Raw genomic sequence first — 21721 nt, forward strand, 5'->3', positions numbered from 1 at the left:
ACAAGTTCAGCAGTGCTAACGTTAGCTAGCTAATGTTAACACATTATTCAGTTAGTGAATCCAAGTTAATGTTACCACCAAGAACCACCCAGTAGGTTACATGGCTATAATATGAGGCTACCCTGAATGATTTAATAAGATGTTTTTTGGCATGATTATTATCGTAAGTTACGTGTTGTGAAGAGACTACTTCGACTGTGTTAGCTAGTAGACAAACGTTAGCCACGAAGCATATTTAATTAGCATAAAGTTTCCAAGTCTGCTAACGTTACCTACCAGCTGCTGGTCTGATAATTGTAGTTCTATGTAAAAGTTCGTTTTGTTTCTGTTCAACAGTTCCTACCCAGTGAATACAGAACTATGTTTTTATGAGTCTGTACTTAATAGTAGATTAGTAGATTTAACATTAACAATAGCTAATATTAGCTGGAATGACCCCTGCTAACCTGCTTGAAGCTGAACGAAATGGAAGGCATAATATTCCTTGATATGACAAAGGGTATGTCTCTGGGTGGACTTTTAAAATCCGTCTGGATAAAAATAAATAAATAAAAGCAGATACATACCTTCCGAAATCACCTGATTTCCATTGCATTTTGACAGCTGCTGGACTTGACGGTTGAAAGAATATGCCTGCCTGCCTGCCTGACGATTTTTTTTCTCAACCTTCAAATAACTATGCAGTGTTGAAGTCACCCTGGTGCTGGGTAGTGTACTCCACGTCAGGTAGGGGACAGGAGGGAGCACAGCCCTAAACTATCAACCCAGCAGTGATAAACTATCAACCCAGCAAGCTGGGTTACAGAAATGACCCAATATGAGTAAAAACAACCAAACAAAATGACCCAACAGCCTCAACCCAGCGTTTGGGTTGAAAAAACAACCCAGCATTTTTTAGAGTGTTATAGGTATGTATTTTAAAGTTTAAAAATACATACCTATAAAAATATAGGAGTTTAAAAGTACTGCCAATTTGTTTTGGTAAAACCAATACTATTGGTGATCATAAAAGTGCAAAACAATGAATGTAGCCTCTGACAGGTGCTGACTTAGTAATTTGCCCAGACTTTGTGGGTTGTGATCAGAAAGTGCTGATCCAGTGCAAGATGAGTGACGTGCAGGTTGCTCACACACACAATACACTCACTCTCACACCAACCTCAAGTGTCTTGAGAACTTTAACCATCAGTTTCTTGAGAACTTAATCAATTGGAACACAAGGAACTGGTTATGTTGTTGCCCTGAAATATTGCTCAAAAAGTTGCCCCTGCATGTAACACCTAAAGCAACACATTGAATAATTCACCATTTAGCGCTTACACAGTAACTGTACCCAACTAAAAGGGTCATGCTCTTTCCTGATTAAAAGCGTTACACAGTGCAGTATCAAACAATCCTGGCGAGCTTTAACAATGTCAGGGACCTGTCTCCACTTTGTACCACTATGACTTCTTATGTTCTTTCTCACCAGCCCCTCACACTCTCCACCACCGATGTGTGTGCGGCACTGAGCAGGACTAATGCACATAAGGCTGCTGGTCCTGATGGTATCCCCGGACGCGTACTCAGGGCCTGTGCTGTGCAGCTGACTGAGGTTTGGACTGACATTTAATCTGTCACTAGCCCAGGCAGCTGTCCCCACGTGTTTTAAAACCACCTCCATCGTGCCGGTGACAACGCACTCGCCGGTGCCGGTGACAACACACGCAACAAGCCTAAATGACTTCCGTCCAGTTGCACTGACCCCCATCATCATGAAGTACTTCGAAAGGCAAGTCCTGGCCCATCCCAAGACCTGCTTACCACCCTCACTGGACCCCTTCCAATTCACCTATACCGACAGAACAGGAGTACGGAGGATGCCATCTTAACGGTCCTTCACTCCGCTCAGTCCCACCTTGACAATAGCAACACCTATGTGAGAATGCTGTTCATCATTCAGTTCAGCATTCAACACCATCATCCCCTCCAAACTGATCACCAAACTCAGTGAACTGGGCATCAATACCTCCCTCTGTAACTGGAATCTGGACCTCCTAACCAACAGATCTCGGTCTGTTAGGTTAGATTACCAAACCTCCTCAACCCTTACCCTGAACACCGGTGTACCACAGGGTTGTGTGCTGAGCCCTCACCTTTACTCCCTCTTCACCTACGACTGCACACCTGTACATGGCTCTAACACCATTGTCGAAGTTTGCAGACGACAACAACGGTGATTGGTCTCATCCCACACGCAACGCAACAACGCAACAACGATGAGAGTGCCTAAAGGGAGGATGTCCAGCACCTAACAATGTGGTGCACCAACAACAAGCTGGCTCTCAACACCAAAAGAACAAAGAGCTCATTGTGGACTACAGGAAGTCAAAAGCTAGCACACACACCACCATTCTCATCAACGGGACTGAAGTGGAGCTAGTCACCAGTTTCAAGTTTTTGGGTGTCCACATCTCCGAGGACCTCTCTTGGACCTTAAACACCACCCTGATCAAGAAGGCTCACCAGCGTTCCTTCTTCCTGAGGAGACTAAAGAAGGTAAAGCCGGAAAGCACTGTAGAGGGCGGTGAAAACTGTCCAATCTTCACCGCTTCCTCACACCCCTCCATCCAGGACAAGCTTCTTCCCTGTAGCTGTCACCCTACTGAACACCAACTCTGCACCTCGGTGACAACCAAGCAACTAAAGGGTACTACATACTCGCCACTCCCGACCGGTAGTGTGACAATGTGACGTCAAAATTGCGTAATTTCCTTGTGCAAATTTAAGCCTCGCGCAGGCAGGTTGTGCACAGGAGACCCCCCCCCCTTGCCTGTTGAGCTGCACCACGACCAAGGAGCACTTGACAGGGTCAACGAGGAGGTGTCACTGCACTACCCTATCCCACCCAATAGCATTCTATTTATTTTACAAAATGTGCATACTGTAACTACACATACATACCAATATTCTACTGCTCTTATAGTGTTAAAGTTATCATACTTTACAGTATACTCACACTTACTTGTACATATCTGTACTGTTAACACTGCCCATAGTTATTTTTACTACACTTATGTTACTGTTAATATGCTGCATACCTGTACATATCTGTCTATATTGTCCATACTGCATATCAATATTTATTCATGCTCTTATAATGTTATTGTTAATACATTGCACATATCCATACTCTGAATCATGTCCCTAGCTTAACTGCATACTAGTGTTCACACTGCACTATTATGTCATTCACTGTTTACACTGCTCTACCTGTATACTGTTCACATTGCACTATACTGTTTACACTGCTCTACCGGTCTATACTGTTCACATTGCACTTTTCTGCATTTTTGCACATCTTGTTACACGCTAACTGCATTTTGTTGTCTCTACTTGTACTTTGCACAATGACAATAAAGTTTAATCTAATTTTTTTTTTTTTTTAAATCTAATCTAGTACAGATAGCTTTTGGACTTTGTGATTGTGGAATTGGTCCAGGATACAATATATTTTTGAATTGAAAAACAAAGACAACCACCAGAGTATATTATACATATCTTTATTCCACTTAATTCATGAACAGTTACTTTTTTTACACAACACAATTCAGACAGTTTAAAAGGGACGCCCAGAATCAATCAACCAATAACTTTGAGATGAAATGTAAAAGAACTGCCACCGAATTGCACAGGTTAAAATAATTAGATCATAAAGTTAAAGGGCAAATTGTATAACTTTAAATACAATTGACTTTGTGAGCTTAATTTCAGACAAGAAAATGCTGTTATGGTACTCGCTGTGTTACTCTGCCTACAGTCAGTAGGTTCCAAAAGATTAAATGAAAAAGAAAGAAAAAAAAACACTTACTCAATGGATCTTCAAGCAAACGTACCCATCTTTCTGCTAAAAAGACATTTCTTGTTAAAATTACTGTTCTGTGGTACCTAACGTTGCTCTCGTGTTTTGAAGAGAAGTCACATTTCATATTCAAATCCACAATCCAAATGTTTTTGAGAGCACAATGAAGCATAACATGTCCAATTTCCAAAATACCTACATCAAAAAGAGACAATTCAAAACTTCAGCATCGCTTGGGCATTTAGGGAGAGAACTAAAATCAATTAAACCGCCAGATCCAAGTGTAACCAAATAGCACTTGATGGGCAGAATGACTGATTTCAATCAATTCAAAATATGAACATTACAAATTCATTTCCATGAGCATTTCAAGAGCATATTGCTAATAAAAAAACCCTAAACCAAACTAGTTCTGCGAGTTATAGTTCCCCCAAGTTCTCAACACCGTCAGTGGGAGTTGGACTAACCAACCATTTGTCCTGTCCATGGTTCAATACTTTTTTCTACATTTGTACAGATAAATTAGCCAAAGAACATCCCTATTTTATTGCATGTGTAACAGCATGTGTAAGTGTTGCATGTTAAAGTGGTGCAGAAGTAATTATTGTACACATTTTAATTTACAGAAATGGGTAGCTGGCAACTGCCCTAGAAACATATGCCATTTTATTTTCTTCTTCTTCTTCTTCTTCTTCTTCTTCTTATGTTCAGTGTATGATCAACACAACTGTAATTCATAATGGGGAAAGAAAACTCCAAAGGCAAGAAGTAACTCTTCAAATGCTACTTTCTCCAGAAGCACTTGTAGTGGCTTGACTAGGCAGACGGTGTTTTTCCATGGCAAAAAAAAAAAACATTCAGGCAGTTGAAAGTTGATGTGAATCCTTGTGTTCTCCTTACTCCTCACCGTGGAGGTGGGTCTCCCTTTCATAAAAATCTGTATTTTTGCAGAAACCAACATACAAACCTTGGGCTCGTTTTTTATTTATGTTTTGTTTATAATTGAGCACATTTTCGATCTGTATGGCAAGATGTTGTCAAATATTGTTGGAAATCTGAACCAGAGGGCGCATAGCGGAGTCAAGTGGAGCTTGCATGCCAAAGGAAGGGAGAGAGAGAGAGAGAGAGAGAGCGAGCGCCAGAGCACGGGGGCGGTGGTGTTCATTTTGGAATACTTGACACCTATCCACTGGGCCCCATCTGTTGCGGTTCTCGCTTGTGTTCAGCCAGCCACTGCAAGATCTGTTGTTTGAGCTCCTCATTGGGACGAATCTGGTCCATAGTCAGATGAGTCCGATTGAAGGGGTCGGTCTGATCACTGTGTGAACACAGGAGTTTGAACAGCCAGTTAGGTTCAGCATTAGGGTGGTTGTGGAATAAATATGTATAAAACATATTGTGTATCTAGGTCACAGGGTATACGCTCAATGCCCTTCACAATTCCAGATTTGCTTATACTGGCAGATCAATTTCCTGGTTACATTAATATACTGATAGATATAGCCCTATAGTTTTCTATAGCCGTTGTCTTCAAGACCTACCTCGTCTCACGGTAATGTAGAACGACTCTTCAAAATCATGTGTGCCACTCCCTCCAGCAAATGGGAAATAGGATTTAAACTGTACATTGCCAGCTACTGTACAATGACAACTATGAGTAGCTAACATTACCATGTTACATCTTAACCAAGCAACTGATATTACTGAACTGGTTAGATAAGTTAAATTTGCTCTAAGCGATGCTGGGTAACGTCACTTCTGTTGACTTTCAAACAAAAAACAGAGAGCTAGCTCGCTACTTCCTCCCCCTCCCTCCCGTGCTGCTCCCGTGCAATTGAAACTCTCCTAAATGCGCATTGCGTCTGTGATTTGCTGGAACAGTTTGTTATGGTTTTATGGGCTAGGTTTGCCCACGTTGTTTTTGTTGCCGTTTTTTCGAGCCTGGGCTGTCCACAGAGATCGTGTTTTTTACAGTGTATTCAGGACACACAGCTAGCGGTTGGTTAGGTGATGTTTGCAGTAAGTGACATAAAATGTTTTAGCCTTAAAAACGCGTGGCATCGCTTAGAGCACCTTTAATGTTAGCTATTTTGTTTGACTAGCAACGACTACTCTATTAAAACCAACAGACCAGTAATCTATCATTTTCTGTCATAGCCAACAGTGTACAGCGTAACCAGGAAGTTGACCTGCCGGTATAAGTGAATGACGTGCATAGAGCCCAGTACAAAATGGGATGCTGCAATTTGGCTAAACAGTGAGTACTGAATGTATGGGTTCTCCCGCTGATTTAAAAATAGAAACTGTGTGTGTACCTATTAGATAAGACTATACCATCAAGCCCTCCTGTGAGGTCCACTTTCAACTGAACAGAATAAGTACATCTTGGCGAGTTACCTGAGGAGATGCCGTGCTATTGTGGAGCGATCCACTGTGACGTTTGAAGAGGGAAGTACCACTGGGTCAAGCATAACAGTGGACATGATTGGGTCTAAAAACTCGTCCGGAGCATCGGAGTACGTCTCCTCCTCCTGCTGATGACGGTCTGCCAGGGACTACAAATAAATGCAATCCACAGAAAAACCCAATAAGTCACTCAAAGAGATAATGACAGATGATGAGACTTTTTTGTTTTGGACAGTACCTTAATTTTGTCTGCTAGAAGACTGAAAGACACAATCATGTCCCCAGGCTTGTTTATCTTCTTAAGGACTCGGACTGTTTGGCAAAAGAGTGTTGGAGAATAGGAACGTCCATCCTTTGGGACACTTGCACAAAAGTTTTCCTCGTTTCTGAAAAAAAAAAAAAAAAAACACACCAAAGGAAAGTTCCATTATAAAACCACAGCACTATTTTCTGTGTCCTGATGTCAGACGTTTGAAATGCACCAGGCAGAGGACATTATTTGTGGTATTCATTCAACTGAGTTGTTTTAAAACTGCACTTTTCAACAAAGGACCAAAATGACTACATGTGGAAGAGATGTTACAATCAGTGCTGAAAATCAGAAAACTTGGAAAGTGCAGACGTGACTGCTGCAGAGGAACGACCAACGGTATGTGCATGTTCTCTTTGACCAAAGTACACCTATAAACACTGTAATTCACTCTGAAACAGCTGATTCATTCTTGTGAGAACTCACCCCAGGTTGAGGTAGATGGTGCAGATGTCGGAGACCAATTGGTGAGGTTTGAAGTCAAACTCACTGAAGTCTTTCACCTTGAGGGCGCCCATCTTAGGTCCTACTAGGTGCTGAAGGAAGTAGTTGAGCATGGAGATGATCCTCTCAGCCAAGAAGGGGTGAACAAAAATACCCTTTATTTCTGAGACACAAAAGAAAGAAAGAAACAATGGTTTAATTTCTGGTACCGTCAAACTGACCATAAACAAATATATTCAATATATCCTCATATTCAATCCTTTGATCACAGTTATAGTCTGTAACATGTATTTCTGCAAACTATAATCTGTATATTTAAGCTATAACTGGTGTAATAATACAACCTAAAGATGACTTGGACTGGACATGACTTGACAGCAGTTAGACAACAGTATGTCTAGTATGTCTACAAATGCTGATTCTAAAACGGATAGTTCCAGTCCTTGATTGTGATTGCCTGAAACCCATTCAATGCCTTTCTGAAACCCAACTCAACCATTCACATTGACCACATTTCCATCTGCATTATGATTATCTGTGAATACTTCTCATTGCTGTGCCTTTATTTTAAGAAAAGCAATAAAACCTTCAAGGCTGTAGGTTCCAATGATTTTAGAACCGCCAAGGGACATTTTTAGGCCTAGAACTCCCTTTAGCTGTTCTAGAACCATTGGAATCTATGGCCTTGAGGGGCTTATTGCTTTTTTTAAATGGTTACTACATATATCTGGCAAGACTTCTCTTGGGGCTTATTGCTTAAACCATCACTAAATATTCCAACAAAAATGTTTTACCCAAAATAAAGCATGCATCCCTCGCATCCTCCCTCATCTCGCTCACCTGACGTAAGGAAAGCCAAAGTGCCGATGGTCTCGTTGGACATGATGTTATGGAAGCGACCAAGCTGGCCAAACATCTGCAGGCTGGACTCCTTCTCTCGCCGGGCGTCGGGTGAGAGGTCGTCCCAGGCACCGCGGTCTCGCTCCAGCTGCAGCACCTTGATTTTGCTCAGGAACTGAGAGCGGGCCAGCGGAGAGCAGACACCATCATCATTGTGTCGTTAGCTAACGTATTCATCACGTTGTTAGCTAATGAAACGTGAATGCAGGCAACTCGTTCCACACATTGTTTTCATTATGATTCTTGCTTTAAAGTGTTTTTTGTCTAGCCAGATCTTAGAATAGAAATCATCAATGTATAAAGTGAGACACTTCTTTTATGGTCACTGTTTCATCAACCAGCCATGATACAATGAATCTGGTGATGAGAAAACTATGTAAGGAGGTGAGAAACTCTGTAAACTACTTATTTATCAGAATAAAAAAATCTGATATAATATGGAGATTACAATTTTTGGCTAATACACAATGAGTACAGAAGGCATTTCTCCGTGGTGGTTGTTAAGGTTGCACAAGGAGGGTAAGTGCTTGTTTTGACAGTTTCGGGCACTTTTGCAAATGACGGGAATGACTGGAATGGCTGGAATGTTTACGGCTTCCACAGAACTCAATAAAACATCTGTGGAAACAATTGCTCACTAACTAATGGCCCAAGGGCTAATGTTTGTTCAGACGGCCTTTTGAGACACCACCACATTATCCATAGGTGTTGGATGCTGAAACTCTCTGGGACCTGAGAAAGACCGCCAGCGGCAAACGCTCCCCTTGGTTCCCTACCTGGATGGCCTCATCGAGCAGGAAGATGGCATCGTTCATCAGGAGATTCAGGAACCGCAAGAAGAGAGGGGGATTCATGGCTTCCAGGTTTTCAGATGCATATGTGGCAAGATGCTGTAATCACATTGCATATCATGATGAATCTAACAGAGCTGTAATTCCCTCTCAGGTCCTGGGAAGGCCTGAACTACAGGATCTCACGTGTGGCGTCTCTCACCTTGATGCTCTCTCTGTAACTCTCCGTGTTCCACATGTATTTCAGAATAGAGTACATCGGCCTTCTGTAATTGAACTTCTGTTCAAACTGGTGTGGGTCACCTGGAGGGTTAAGAAGCAAACAAAGAACGAAACCATAACTCTCTCTATAAAACTATGAAAAATGAACGTTACCATAATAACCACATCTGCTATCAATTGACATCAATAAACAAACAATATTCATTGATAAACGTGAACAATGATAAACTTCTACAATGACTAAGACTCACTAATAATTGTGCACAGCCACTCACCCGTAAATTCAATATCTACAAACACAGTGATAAGTGCCTCAGCCAGACGGGGTGCGTGGCAGTACGAGCAGAAGACCCGCTGGCGTTGGAACATGATAGGCAGGGTGGTGCCCGCTGCGGCAGCCTCCATGTGTGGCATGACGGCCTCAAGAACCTCTGCCAGCTTGGCGCGCAAGTGTGGATTGGACATTCTGTAAACACAAGGGCAGTCAGTGTTACAGCAAATGGCCACAAGAGGGCAGAGGGCATGTCGAGCCAAATACTTTCTAATGACGAGACACAGCACTTAAAGAATCCTCCATAGAACTGCATGGGGTTAGTTTGAAATGGCAATATGGCAGTTGTCTACACATATCCCGCCCCTTCCTGTATGCCTCCCTATTCACTTGAATAGGAAAATAGCTGCCCCATAACTGGCCAAAGTGACCAAGATGGCTGCCAAGTGGTGGGGGCTTGTCTGTAAGGACTTTGGTTGAGCTTTGCTTGTGTCAACAACATTGCTCTGTGTTGTCTGTGGTATACAACATCTTTGCTACTTCAGCAGCTAAAGTGATTATGAAGAATACAGTTTAGAGCGAAACAACTCAGTGTCCTGGTTCCTTACCTCTCCACCGTACCCTGGTTCCTTACCTCTCCACGTTGCCCATGAACATGGTGATGAAGTTGAGGACCTGCTCTAGACTCTCGGCTGACGTCTCAAGAACTTCATCAGCAAAGCGCCTCAGGAAGATGAAGAAGTCTCCCAGGTTGTCCACAAAGAATTCTTCACAGACAAGAAATACAGAGAACAAGTGATGACCAAATAGTAGTGTATATCTTTCCTTTTTAAATGATTCATAACAGATACTGTCCATGATCTATGAAAATGTGCAAGAACAATTCTGCTAAGCCTCTAACCATTTGACACACCACTTTGACACACCATCCCCTTCAAACAATTCAGTCCAATTCTAGTATTATTTGACACTATTCAGCTCATCCTTATGTGTAATGTAGATCAGTGGCCTAGTACACAGAGACCTAGCCTCGCCTAGGAGACACTGATGAAGGCCTAATGGCTGAAACGTTTGTTTGATATCCCTTGTCACTATTAAAGGAAATATTAAAAGAAAACAAAAGTTCTTGGAGTGCAACCTTTTTTGATTTTGTATATCAGTGACAAACAGCCTATCTGACCCCATTTGGAGTGCTGTGGGAGGAGTGTGCAGGTGTGAGGTGTGTGCAGGTGTGAGGTGTGTGCAGGTGTGAGGTGTGTGCAGGTGTGAGGTGTGTATTGGTGTGAGGTGTGAGGAGTGTCGTACCTGGTACGTGACATAGCTGGTTGTTGTTGAGTGGGGGTAGGGGGAAGTGCAGGGGCATGTGTTCGGAGCCCTGGTTGTTGAGGCCCAGCTGCACGAGCAGCGAGGCACAGGCCGCCTGCAGGTTGAGGCAGTTCTGCAGCATGGCGGGCTGTGTGGCCGCCGCCTTGGTGGACAGGTAGACGGTCATCAGGTGCTCGAACTGCTCGCGTAGCTGCTCGGCGGCGGGGCCCCCGCTAAGCTGCGTCTCGCGCCACGAGCCCTGCAGCCGGTGTAGAGACTGGTTCATCTTCACCATCTGATCATGGAGCCTGCCAATCAACACAGGGACAGCGCTGAAGGGGACAAGGAATAGGACAGCACTACTACACTTACACAACCACTTTGGGCCAGATGCCCTTCTTCAACATGCACTGGCCAATTCACCCTTAACAGACATAGGCATCACATCACCAATAAGCCAGAGCCAAATGTTTAGATGGCACATTGGGCTGCAGAGGGCATAGGCTAATACTGGCATGTAAGTATTGATTCATTTACATTCATTCATTAAGCTGATGCTTTTATCCACAGCGAGGATAAACATTCCAAACAAAGAGAATGCACACTAACAATGTTGCATTCACAAATTCTACAACAGTGGGGTAAGGAGAACAATTAAAGAGAGAGGCTTTTCTGAACAGATAGCTCTTCCAGACTGATGAGAAGCAGACTGAAGAAGCCTTCACCTGTGAAAGCCTATGTGTAGAGTGAGCTGTGTGAGGATAAGGTTCTCCGTGAGCAGGCTGTAAGACTGGGCAAAGCCCGCGCTCTGTTGAGGGGGCAGAGGGATCAGGCACGTCTCCTTGTCCAGACCTGAAGAGGAGAGAGAGAGAGAGAGAGAGGGGGGGGGGGGGGGGGGGGGAGGGAGAGAGAGAGAGAGAGAGAGAGTTGGCAAACCAGTAAAAACATGCTGCATCTACAGCGTTAACATCCTGCCAAAGTATTTGTACTCAGTTGATTCCACAAATACCAGAAAGAGGATTTAGAACTTACGTCAATCAGTGGTCCAAAGGTTTAATGTAATGTTCATGAGCCCCCATGTTCATGCCCTCAGAGTGTAGCACTGTAGCTGTCTGGCAGCTCTAGCTAGGTAGAAGCGAGCTCAGTAGAACCAATTGTTTTTTTGTTTTGTTTTTTCACACCAACAGTACTCGGTGACCACAAGAAACAGAGATTGATGTGAAAAATCGCCGGAATTCTCCTTTAAAGCATCACTATGCAACAAATTGCTTTTTTAAGAGCAAATGCTTGCAATCACCTTAATGAATTTAGATGGTAACTGATCATGTGAACGAGAAATAAACACACATGCTATTCCCACTAGCTGCCCAGCCTACTAACTATGTGGCCTACTAACTATGCAGCCTACTAACTATGTACCCTACTAACTATGCAGTTCAATGGTCTGGCTCAGAACACCAAAAAAAATCCTTCACAGCATGACCAACAATATCACCAAGAGTTTGTTTGTAAGCAAGATTTGATCTGTGCCATCTGAGTTGCAGATTCTATTTTGGCTTGCTTTTTTGTAGCTTGCTAGCATAAACTAAAAGGACATAATGCTGCTTTAAAGGGGGACTGGCGAGAACAAGGTGATGATGCATGGGGCAACTTTTTGAGCAATGATGCTGGGCAACCACATAACCAGTTCCATGTTTTCTGATTGGGTGATCTTGAAATTTTGCGTACTGGTTATTAAAGTTCTTTTGGAAAAAAATGTTGGCCATTATCAATGGGAACATGCCAGAAGCACAATATTCAGGAAAATCACTCAAAACGTTGTGCACCATCAGCTTTAGACTCTCAGTACTCACTGATTCATCTAGCACACATTTAGCTCATTCAGCATTTCTCCACACAGTATGTGGCACATAATGGAGAGAGTGGACAGATGGGACGTCTGGGCACCTCTGGCATGGACGTTCCTGTTCCGCCTTTCCTCCTCGCTCAGCTCGCCCAGGGCGCAGTAGGTGGGGTTAAAGGTCAGCAGCTTGGCCGAGTTGGGCCGGCAGAACGGCTGGCACAGCTTGAGCAGGGCCGCCCCCAGGTTGAGGAAGAAGGCATCGGAGGCGTACATCTGGAAGAAGATCTCGGGCATCTGGTTGGCCCAGATCTTGGTGCGGCCCGTGTTGGCCTGCAGGCAGCCACCCAGCCAGGAGAGCAGGAGGTGCCGAGTCTCGCTGGACTGCTGCAGCAGGTTTTTCAGGATGAAGTGAAGCTTGTCATGAAACTGACCCATGAACTACAGGGGGGAGAATGGAGGTAGAGTATGGATGATGGAATGCAGAAGAAGTAGAACCAGAGACGTTCTAATGAGACACAGCACTCAAAGAATTTCCCATAGAAATGCATGGGGTTAGATCGGAACGCAAACATGGCAGTTGTCTACACATATTCCGCCGCCAAAAGTTGACGTGAATACATCGTGCCAATCATGTGTTGTGATCTCGTAGCTGGAGCGAGGTTGGTGTGTCGTGATTCGTGAAGCACTGCACACGCGCAGTTCTACCCAAAATAGATGCCCGATAAGTACCCAAAAACCGTTGCAATATGGCCACTGAGTGGAGGAATTTGCCTAAAAGGACTTTGGTAGAACAAGCTGGCAAATAACTTGAAAATAATTTAAGTTAAAGATTCTGTAAGCAATCTCAGCCCTCCCCTCCCCCCAACCATTCAAAACATATGTTTTTTTGTTTTTTTTTTACCAACTCATACACCATGTATAACCTATACATCTATAACAAATCAAATTAAAGTCTACTACAGGTTTGTCTGTTATGCTTTATGTGTTTGTATGTCAACTCATGTAGCCAGTACCAACGAGTGCACTTACTTGGTGGATGTTGGACTCTTGAACCTTCATTTCTTGTGGGCTGGAGCGAGACGGGTTGAGGAAGTAGCCGTGACTCTCCACCACGCCGGGCGTTTTGAGGAGACAGGAAATATTTAGGATGGTGCCCAGCAGCGTCTTCTGGTACTGCAGTCCATTGCTAGGGTCTTTTGGCTGAATGTGCTCTACCAGAACCTGATTAAGACCCAAAACAAATAAGGAAACAAAAACACATTGTGCAAGACAACTACTAACATAATCAGGTTTGGAACAATTGTGCTATATCAAATTTGAAACAATTTCATCAATTAGATGATCGACATGCCATGCTCCATCATCAGTTCAGTTGAGTTTCATAACTTCCCTCCAGAAAGACAGACAAATAACCAACTTCAATTTGCTACTGTTCTACACTATTATGTCAGCGACTCTCTTTCACCTTTGCGATGTCCTTCTGTTGGCTGAAGTAGAGGAGCACTTCCAGGTAGGAGTACAACAGCAGTTGGCACAGGTCCAAGTCTTTGACGCGGCCTTGAAAGATATCAAAAACTGGCACCATCACCTCCCCAAAGGTACGCACCTCCTGGTCAGCCAGCAGGCCAGCAATTACCTCCTCTACAAACTCTGCTACCAGCTCAAGCTCTGTCGAAAAACACATAAGACAGCATACACAGTTACCACAGAGTAAGGGTGTGTTATTATCAAACACAGAGGATAACAAATAAGTCATGTTTTGAGAGGGATGTTACTACCGTAATTTCCCAACTATATGCCGCGGTTTATACATTGATTTTGCTAAATTTCTTCAGCTATGAGATTAATGTACGGGGGTAGTTAATATGGTATTAATTTGTTTTTGTTTTTTTTAACTTGCATAAAACACTGTAATGCGGTTTATACACAATGCGGCTAATACACAGGAAATTACTGTATGATAATATGACCAAGAATGAGAATGAAGGGGAGAATAAAAACGAAGTAAATCTCGATGAGGCCATCGTCTAGTGTGGCACTGGGTGAACCCAGACTAGAAAGGAGCCCACTGACATCCGTTCGTCTGGGTTCATCCAGGGCTGCGTTTCCCCAAAACCATAGGTGCTAACTAAGTTAGCAATTTCGTTGGTTGCAATGCAATTTCCCATTGCCAACCAACTAAGTTGCTAACAGGTTAGCACCTATGGTTTTGGGGAACACACCCCAGGCTAGTACTGAGGTGGTGAGGCGGTGAGGCGGTAGTCGACTTACGTGCACTGCTGACTCCATCCAGGAAGAGGTCAAGCAGCTGTTCGTAAACATTCTGGTTGACGTAGATCTCCGGGGTGAGGAGGACCGTGCGAGCGTTGGACACGGTGAGGTTCTTGCAGCGCACGGCAAAGGGCAACAGTTTCTCTGGCACTTTAGTGACCTGTAGGGGGCGCAAGCACCAGTTATTTTGCCTCAAACTCCTTTTGAGCCAAAACCGTTTACCAGAAATTTTAGCTTAAGGTGTTACCTGGTAAGTCTAAAACATAACATTCACTTTATTTTAATATCGGATCAAACTGAAGCCACTTGAAATTAAATAGAAAGATGAATGGCAAAACAACAAATGTGTTACTTTAAAATGCAAACCTCTTCTTTGGCTCTTTGGTAACAAGCATAAAGGTATGGTACGGCGCACTTCTCGCCAGCATCGCGGTCTGCGGACAGGTTCACCGCGCTGCAGGAGGTCATGTATATGAGGTGGTTCCCAGGCTCCAACAGCAACAGTCTGTTGAATAAAGCCTGCGGAGAGGACAGACCATCACTGTCAGAGCCCTCACCAGTTCGAATGGTTCATTAGTGTCCTCTGGAAGAACAGCTACCTGCTCAATACTGTCCATGTCAAGCCAATCCTGTCCATCAAGATCGGCAGCCATCTCCTCCAGAAACACACAACGTGAGGGGATGCCATTGCCTCCTCTGAGACTTGGGTCACCTTGAATCAAATACAGATGCAGGGTCTATGATCTACCAGCATATCCCACACATTTTTGCAGTTATTCATATTAAATGTTAAAGTTAATAAGTTAAAGTTGACTGATATTTACAAATGCAACATTAACTGCCTTACAATTTAATATAGAACAATTACTTCTTACTTCACACTAGAAGGCCACACTATTTTGGCACAAGCAAGTAAAGCATAGCCTACACAAGAACAATTCATGCGTATGAACTCTCACACTTTTCTGGGTAGACTGACATGTAATCCTCCTCATCCCATCTGCTGATATTGAGCCTCTGCCTCTCCTTTATTTAGTCACCTCCATTATCTGATTTCACTGTTGTAAGTGCCGCTAGCAATTTTTGGCTAACCTAGCTAGGACTCTCCCACTTAAGTTACTGCTCCCATTGACACATGCTTTCTCTATCTGAGAACATCCTTGTCACTGCCTATTATGACTCTCTCTATACACCAAACCTTGATAGCTGCACAGCACTGCACACTATGCAAACAATAGCCTGTATTTATTCTCACGCGGGGAGTTAAAAATTAGGGATAAGGTCAAATTGTTTAAGACAATTGCAAGACGCAACCCAAATGGAAGGAGGGCACACAGTAGGACTCACTGTTGTCGAGTGTGATGAGGAAGATCCTCTGGATCATATGATTGACATTGAGCTGTTCGCAGAGCTCCTGCCTGGAGCGGAACGACCTGCTTATCTCCGCCACCGAGTCATCGTTGTCCTCGATGCTGTCCGATACAGAATTCTCCGATTCTGATTGGCTATCCCCCGAGTCTTCCGCTGAAACATAGGATGAGAACCCACTCAGTTCACCATCCACATAAAAGGTCAATGCAAGTCAAGGCAAATTAACATAAAATAAAGAGTTACACATGATTAAACAGTTGACTAATAACACAGAATTCATAGCAACATCACATGAAAACTATAATACAACAAAAATAACGGTCTACTGGTCTCAGAGAAATTGATTTGAATAAAACCAGTGCTCTTCAAACAAAAAACCTCTGTTATCTGATTAGCTGCCCTGCATTTTTCTAACCGATGCCGATATTTGTTTCTTTGCTTGTTTACTTAATTTTTGATGTTGATCGCACAACTTAGTGGCAAATAAAAAAATATATTTATAAAAACTATCATTTTTTTCAACTTTATCAGGCGTCCATAGCTGCATCTCTGAATGTCCCAGTCCAACACAACATTTAGCTAGTGCAGACTTGATGCAACATAAGAGATATATATCAGCCACTGCCATTATCATATACATTTGCTGATAGCCAATATCAGTGACCAAAGCTGATATGATATCAGGCCCATACCGATGTTGGGCTGATACAAAAATGCAAATTGTGGGCCGGGCAGTAGACTGAAAGTCGGTTGAATGGGTAAATCAAAGCCAAATCATATATGGCATTATATACAGTGACAAATTCTTTTTACCATATTGCAATTGTGAACTGTTCTGGGGCTACGTCAACAAGAAAGCTCTTACTGTACATTCTTAACCAGCTTAAACATGAACAAAACACTAGTCAGCTTACAGTTATTGGACTGGTTTTGAAATATCTACATATTTTCACGAACTGTGTTTCAGCGTATATACTGTCTTCTTGTGAATTGCACATTGTCATAGAAAATAACACACCAAAATACAGGATCTCAACAGGATAGAGCTGGTTGAGACTGAATGATTACACATTCATCTCTCAGAATTGCAAGTAGCCTACACAGAATCACATCACATCAACTATGTGCATAACTGCACATCACATTCTTAGACAAGTATGACATCATGACAGAGGGTTGAAACTCACATGGTGGTTTGCTGTGTTCTTGTTGCTGACCCAATGCAAACTGCTTTGCATCTGCAAGGGAACTGAAGAGGGCTGCAAATGGGTTTCTGGAGATGTTCTGGTTATTATTGCCCTGGTCAGTCATCTCATTGGAGCATATACTCCATCCACAAACAACAACCTGGACAACGATAATAACATTGTGTTAACTTTGGAACCATGGCAATCCTACCACTTCCCACACTTCCTTCCGCCGAAATATGTAATTGCGTAATTAGTAATAGCAAAGCCAATCAGTACACAGGCCATCAGTTCGTTCTTGTGACAGCTAACTTACAACTGATTTGTGTCCATGCAAACTTAAAGAAACAAACACCCGGATAACTTAAGGTTACTTAACCAGCTATAGTGCTATAACGTTGAAAGATAAATTCCCTTAAGTTGCATATTTATAGGAAGTTATTTGGGAAAACAGCGTATTGGGACAAGCACCGCTTACGCCGTGTAATGTCACTAGCTTGCTATGCTAAGCAATGACTTCCCCTTGCTAACGTAACAGCAAGGCATTAAAGGGATCTGCCATATGGGTCGGTGCGATCAAGGGAGGATTTCCCTATCTATAATCACGTTTTCGTCAATGTACTGCACTCATTCCCACGACACTTGATAAGGAAGGTACCACGCAAAAGACACCACCGATGGCACATATTTAAGCCTTTCTTATGCCTCAAAAATAAGGTTTCACTAAGTATCGTACTACGGGTTTCGAGCTAGCTGGAGAGTTAGCTAAGTAGCTAGCTAGCTATCACATCAATCTAGCTAGTATTTCTTTACGCAGTTGCTGTTAAAACTGTATATTAACACAGTCACTATGTCTGTGTATATAGAGAAAGGAATGACATCAATTGACAAAATTAATCCACGTTAACTCACCTCGCCTGAGTCAACAGTGCTAGCTAATGAAATCGGGAATATTCCTCGGCTACTGCGGTTCTCATAAACATAGATGCACAAAACGTCATCAGTAAAGGACGAGGTTACGGAAAGAGCAAAGGACGTGCGCAAATAAACCAGGAACTAGGAAGAACTCCACGTAGCGAAGAGGCTATCTGAACTACTGGCACTAAGTTAGTCTATCTAACACTGCGATCATCATAGTTGTATAACACGTTATCTATCTAAAAATAAGCATTTCATGATATTGGGCATTCATACCTGAAGAAAACAATGGCGGATTTAGGAGTCGTTTGTAAACAGACGAATGTGTCTGCTCTCCAAGATGAAACAATTGCAGATTTGACGGAGCTCGAGGATCTGGAAAAGGTGTATTTAAATCTTTGTAATGAAGAGAAACAGGTCCAAGCATATCTACAGGTACTGGGAGAACAGCAAGGAACCATTGAAAACAAGATGCAGTTGCTTCAGAGGATGAGACCAAAACTGCAGCTGATTGAAGGAGATGCCTCTCAACTTGGTGGAATGATCAACTTTACCTGTAGTCTGGCTGAAAATGTTAGCAGCAAAGTCAGACAACTGGACCTCACTAAGAAACGATTGTATCAGGCTATACAACGTGCGGATGATATTCTGGACTTGAAGTTCTGCACAGATGGTGTTCAGACTGCCTTACACAGCCACGACTATGAGCAAGCAGCTGCCCATATCCACCGCTACCTTTCACTTGACCAGTCAGTCATAGAGCTCAGTCGACAGGGAGGAGAAGGCAGTAGTGTGGAGACGAGCCTTGCGTTGTTGAAGGATGCAGAAGTGGAGCTCAAAGCTCTGGTGACCAAGCGCCTTGAAGAAGCAGTAGCTGCAGATGACATCACTCAGGTGGAGCGCTTCTTCAAGATCCTTCCTCTGCTACGCCTGCATGACGAGGGCCTTGCACTATTTGCTAATTACCTCAGCAAACAGCTGGCCAGTAAAGCGCAGGACAATCTGACACTGGCAGTCACATCGGATGTAGGAGAAAGGAGAGCACCCATGATCTTCGTAGACACTCTGACACTACTGTTGGAAGGAATTGCCCGTGTTATTGAGACACATCAGCCTATTGTGGAAACATACTATGGCCCTGGGCGATTGCATACCCTTATCAGTCACCTTCAAGCAGAGTGTGACAAGCAGGCCCAAAGTATTGTGGACAAATTTATCCAGAATAGAGACTATCAAAATAAGTTTCAGGTGGTACAGACAAGCATGCTGAAGGGGGTGTCTACAGATAAAATCGTGGTCAGGGAATTAGATGCTGTCCTATCCGAAGTAACTCTTATGAACTCAAGAGCAGAGCTTTACCTGCGTTTCTTAAGGAGACGCATGACGGCTGATTTTGAAGTCGCAGATGCCAACGCCGCTGATGGTGTCCCTCAGGAGCATCAGCGGTGTACTGAGCGCCTGTTGAAGGAGTGTGAGTTGAGCTGTCGTATGCAAGAACTGATTGGCTGCTACATACCCATGGAGGAGTACTACATGAGGGAAAACGTCAACAAAGCTGTTGACATGGACACATGGGAAGTGGGACAGATGACGTCCAGCATGGTGGACGACGTTTTTTACATTGTGAAGAAGTGCATAGGCCGCGCTCTGAGCAGCCAGTCTTCTGACTGTGTGTGTGCTATGATCAACCACGCCACAAGTCTACTGGAGCAGGAGTTCAGAGAGGTGCTTGTGGGCAGGTTGCGGATGGGTTATCCCAGTAGCGCGCTCGCAGACCTGCAGAGAGGTGTGAGCAGTGCTGTTAGCCTCATGCAGAGCAGTCTTCAGCAAGGTAAATTACACACACACATCGAGAGCCAGGAACAGGCCAAGAATGCCTTCCTCATGACCCTCAACAATGTGGACGTGTGTAGTGAGAACATCAGCACCCTGAAGAAGAGCTTGGAGAGTGATTACGCAAAACTTTTAAGTCAAGGGGCAGCATCTGAGCATGCACAGGCCAAGATTGACAGCTGTTTAATGGACATGGTGACTACATCCAGCAAGTTCAAAGACCTGCTTCAGGAAGGTTTGTTGGAGTTGAATAACTCGGCCATCAAGCCTCAGGTAAAGCCGTGGATCACCAGCTTCCTGTCTTTCTCGCATAACATTGAAGAGGAGGAGTTTGGGGAGTACGAGGCCAATGACCCGTGGGTGCAGCAACTCATCGTCCAATTAGAGCAGCTCATGGCGGAGTTTAACACCTCTCTTTCACCAGCAATTTTTGACACTCTCACCAGCTTGATGATGAATTTCATCTCGACGGAAATGGAGAAGACCGTGTTCAAGTGCACCTTCAGCAGGCTAGGCGGCCTGCAGTTTGATAAAGAACTGCGCTCTCTCGTTGCATACCTCTCATCTGTCACATCCTGGACCATCAGAGACAAATTTGCTCGACTGACACAGATGGCTACCATCCTTAATTTGGAAAGGGTGTCTGAAATCCTGGATTATTGGGGTCCCAACTCTGCTCCACTGACATGGCGCCTGACCCCCGCTGAGGTGAGGCAGGTGCTGTCCCTCCGCGTGGACTTCCGAAGTGAGGATATAAAGAGGCTACGTCTGTAACCGCCTGTCACAAAAATAGGCATTGCTACGCTATGTTGTTGTACATAGAACCATTGGTGAACTATAGAGAGCAGTCTGTGTTTTAGTTTTGCTCCGTTACAATGTGTTGATATTTATTGTTAATTTTAGTCAGCAGTTCAGCCAGAAAGGCTGAAGCTTAACGTTGGACTATTCCTTATAAAAAAAACAAGGCAGGGGGCAAAGAGTTAATATCAAATCTGTTTTTCCACTTTACATAATATTGTAAATGTTTGTGATTCTGGTTCTCTACTCTTGGGAAATAAATATGTAATTTGCTTGGCTGCTAATTGCCCATCTTTTTTCTTTTTTCTGAATTGCTAAAACACTAAATGTCATTGTTTGAACCCAGTGCTCAGTGGCCTGAAGCCATCTAGTGCAGTGATCACTATTTTGACAATATCATAAACATCATTGAACATTCCAGTCTTATCAATGTCCCATTTACAATATTTTATTGTCTCATTTACTGAACATTTTGTCTTTTCCAGTACCTTTTCCAATACTTTATTTTCACTGAATGTACAGTAAATGCTGAATCCACGGAGTTAGGAAAACGTTTTTATTTTTGGATATGCAAAATGAATTTACTGTATTGTTATGAGTAAGCACTATGTTTTCAATGACAGCTCAGTAGTGTGTTTTTCTTTTCATTTTGACTGCACAGTTAAAACTGTTTTAAGGCGATTCCTTGATTTTGCAAAAAAATGTCAGAGGTTTTGTGACTGTTGTTTGGGAATGAGGTTTTGTGTTAACAATCTTCAGGAAATGGTAGAAGGTTTAAAAAATGGTTTCAGCAATTGTGAAAAATTCTAATATAAAAAACATTAAAGAACAGTAAACAATGAGCCTTTCAGTGTGTCTGAAAAGCACTGGGCTTGATCAGGGTGGGTTAGCTTTACTGTAGAGTTCATGAGTTACCATATGTACCATGTGTGGTGTGCTATTTTACAACACAAATGTAAAAAATAAAACAAAATAATACTGATTTCTGGGATTGAACAACGTCATTAGCA

General features: G+C 43.2%; 2 protein-coding genes across 4 annotated transcripts; one reads left to right on the top strand and one right to left on the bottom strand.

Moving 5' to 3' along the window:
• Positions 1 to 3526: 3526 nt before the first annotated feature.
• On the bottom strand, positions 3527 to 18475 carry ube4a (ubiquitination factor E4A (UFD2 homolog, yeast)). Of its 3 annotated transcripts, none has more exons than XM_042068776.1 (20): positions 18357 to 18475; positions 17163 to 17322; positions 15952 to 16128; positions 15204 to 15316; positions 14971 to 15123; positions 14605 to 14764; positions 13799 to 14001; positions 13363 to 13554; positions 12438 to 12771; positions 11216 to 11342; positions 10491 to 10798; positions 9820 to 9952; positions 9190 to 9380; positions 8895 to 8995; positions 8678 to 8791; positions 7842 to 8016; positions 6984 to 7164; positions 6486 to 6633; positions 6239 to 6396; positions 3527 to 5159 (listed from the first exon to the last, which is right to left on the bottom strand). In XM_042068776.1, the coding sequence occupies exons 2-20, from the start codon at positions 17284 to 17286 to the stop codon at positions 5024 to 5026; spliced, it is 3228 nt and encodes a 1075-aa protein (XP_041924710.1). In that variant the 5' UTR covers positions 17287 to 17322; positions 18357 to 18475; the 3' UTR covers positions 3527 to 5023. The 3 variants fall into 3 exon arrangements, with proteins under 3 accessions (XP_041924710.1, XP_041924708.1, XP_041924709.1); XM_042068774.1 differs by lacking the exon at positions 18357 to 18475 and adding an exon at positions 18075 to 18191; XM_042068775.1 differs by lacking the exon at positions 18357 to 18475 and adding an exon at positions 18079 to 18161 and having other exon boundaries at positions 17163 to 17325.
• cog4 (component of oligomeric golgi complex 4) lies at positions 18369 to 21702 on the top strand. Its single transcript, XM_042068780.1, has one exon. The coding sequence runs from the start codon at positions 18369 to 18371 to the stop codon at positions 20685 to 20687; it is 2319 nt and encodes a 772-aa protein (XP_041924714.1). The 3' UTR covers positions 20688 to 21702.
• Positions 21703 to 21721: the final 19 nt, after the last annotated feature.

Source organism: Alosa sapidissima, chromosome 17, assembly GCF_018492685.1.
Source record: "Alosa sapidissima isolate fAloSap1 chromosome 17, fAloSap1.pri, whole genome shotgun sequence".
In the NCBI taxonomy this organism is placed as follows: domain Eukaryota; kingdom Metazoa; phylum Chordata; class Actinopteri; order Clupeiformes; family Clupeidae; genus Alosa; species Alosa sapidissima.

Coding starts and splice junctions, on each gene's coding strand:
- ube4a (XM_042068776.1), bottom strand. CDS start 17,286: ATGACTGACCAGGGCAATAATAACCAGAACATCTCCAGAAACCCATTT. Junction 16,129..17,162: donor AGAACACAGCAAACCACCAT/GTGAGTTTCAAC, acceptor CCTATGTTTCAG/CGGAAGACTCGGGGGATAGC. Junction 15,124..15,203: donor ACATGGACAGTATTGAGCAG/GTAGCTGTTCTT, acceptor TCCTCTCCGCAG/GCTTTATTCAACAGACTGTT.
- cog4 (XM_042068780.1), top strand. CDS start 18,369: ATGGCGGATTTAGGAGTCGTTTGTAAACAGACGAATGTGTCTGCTCTC.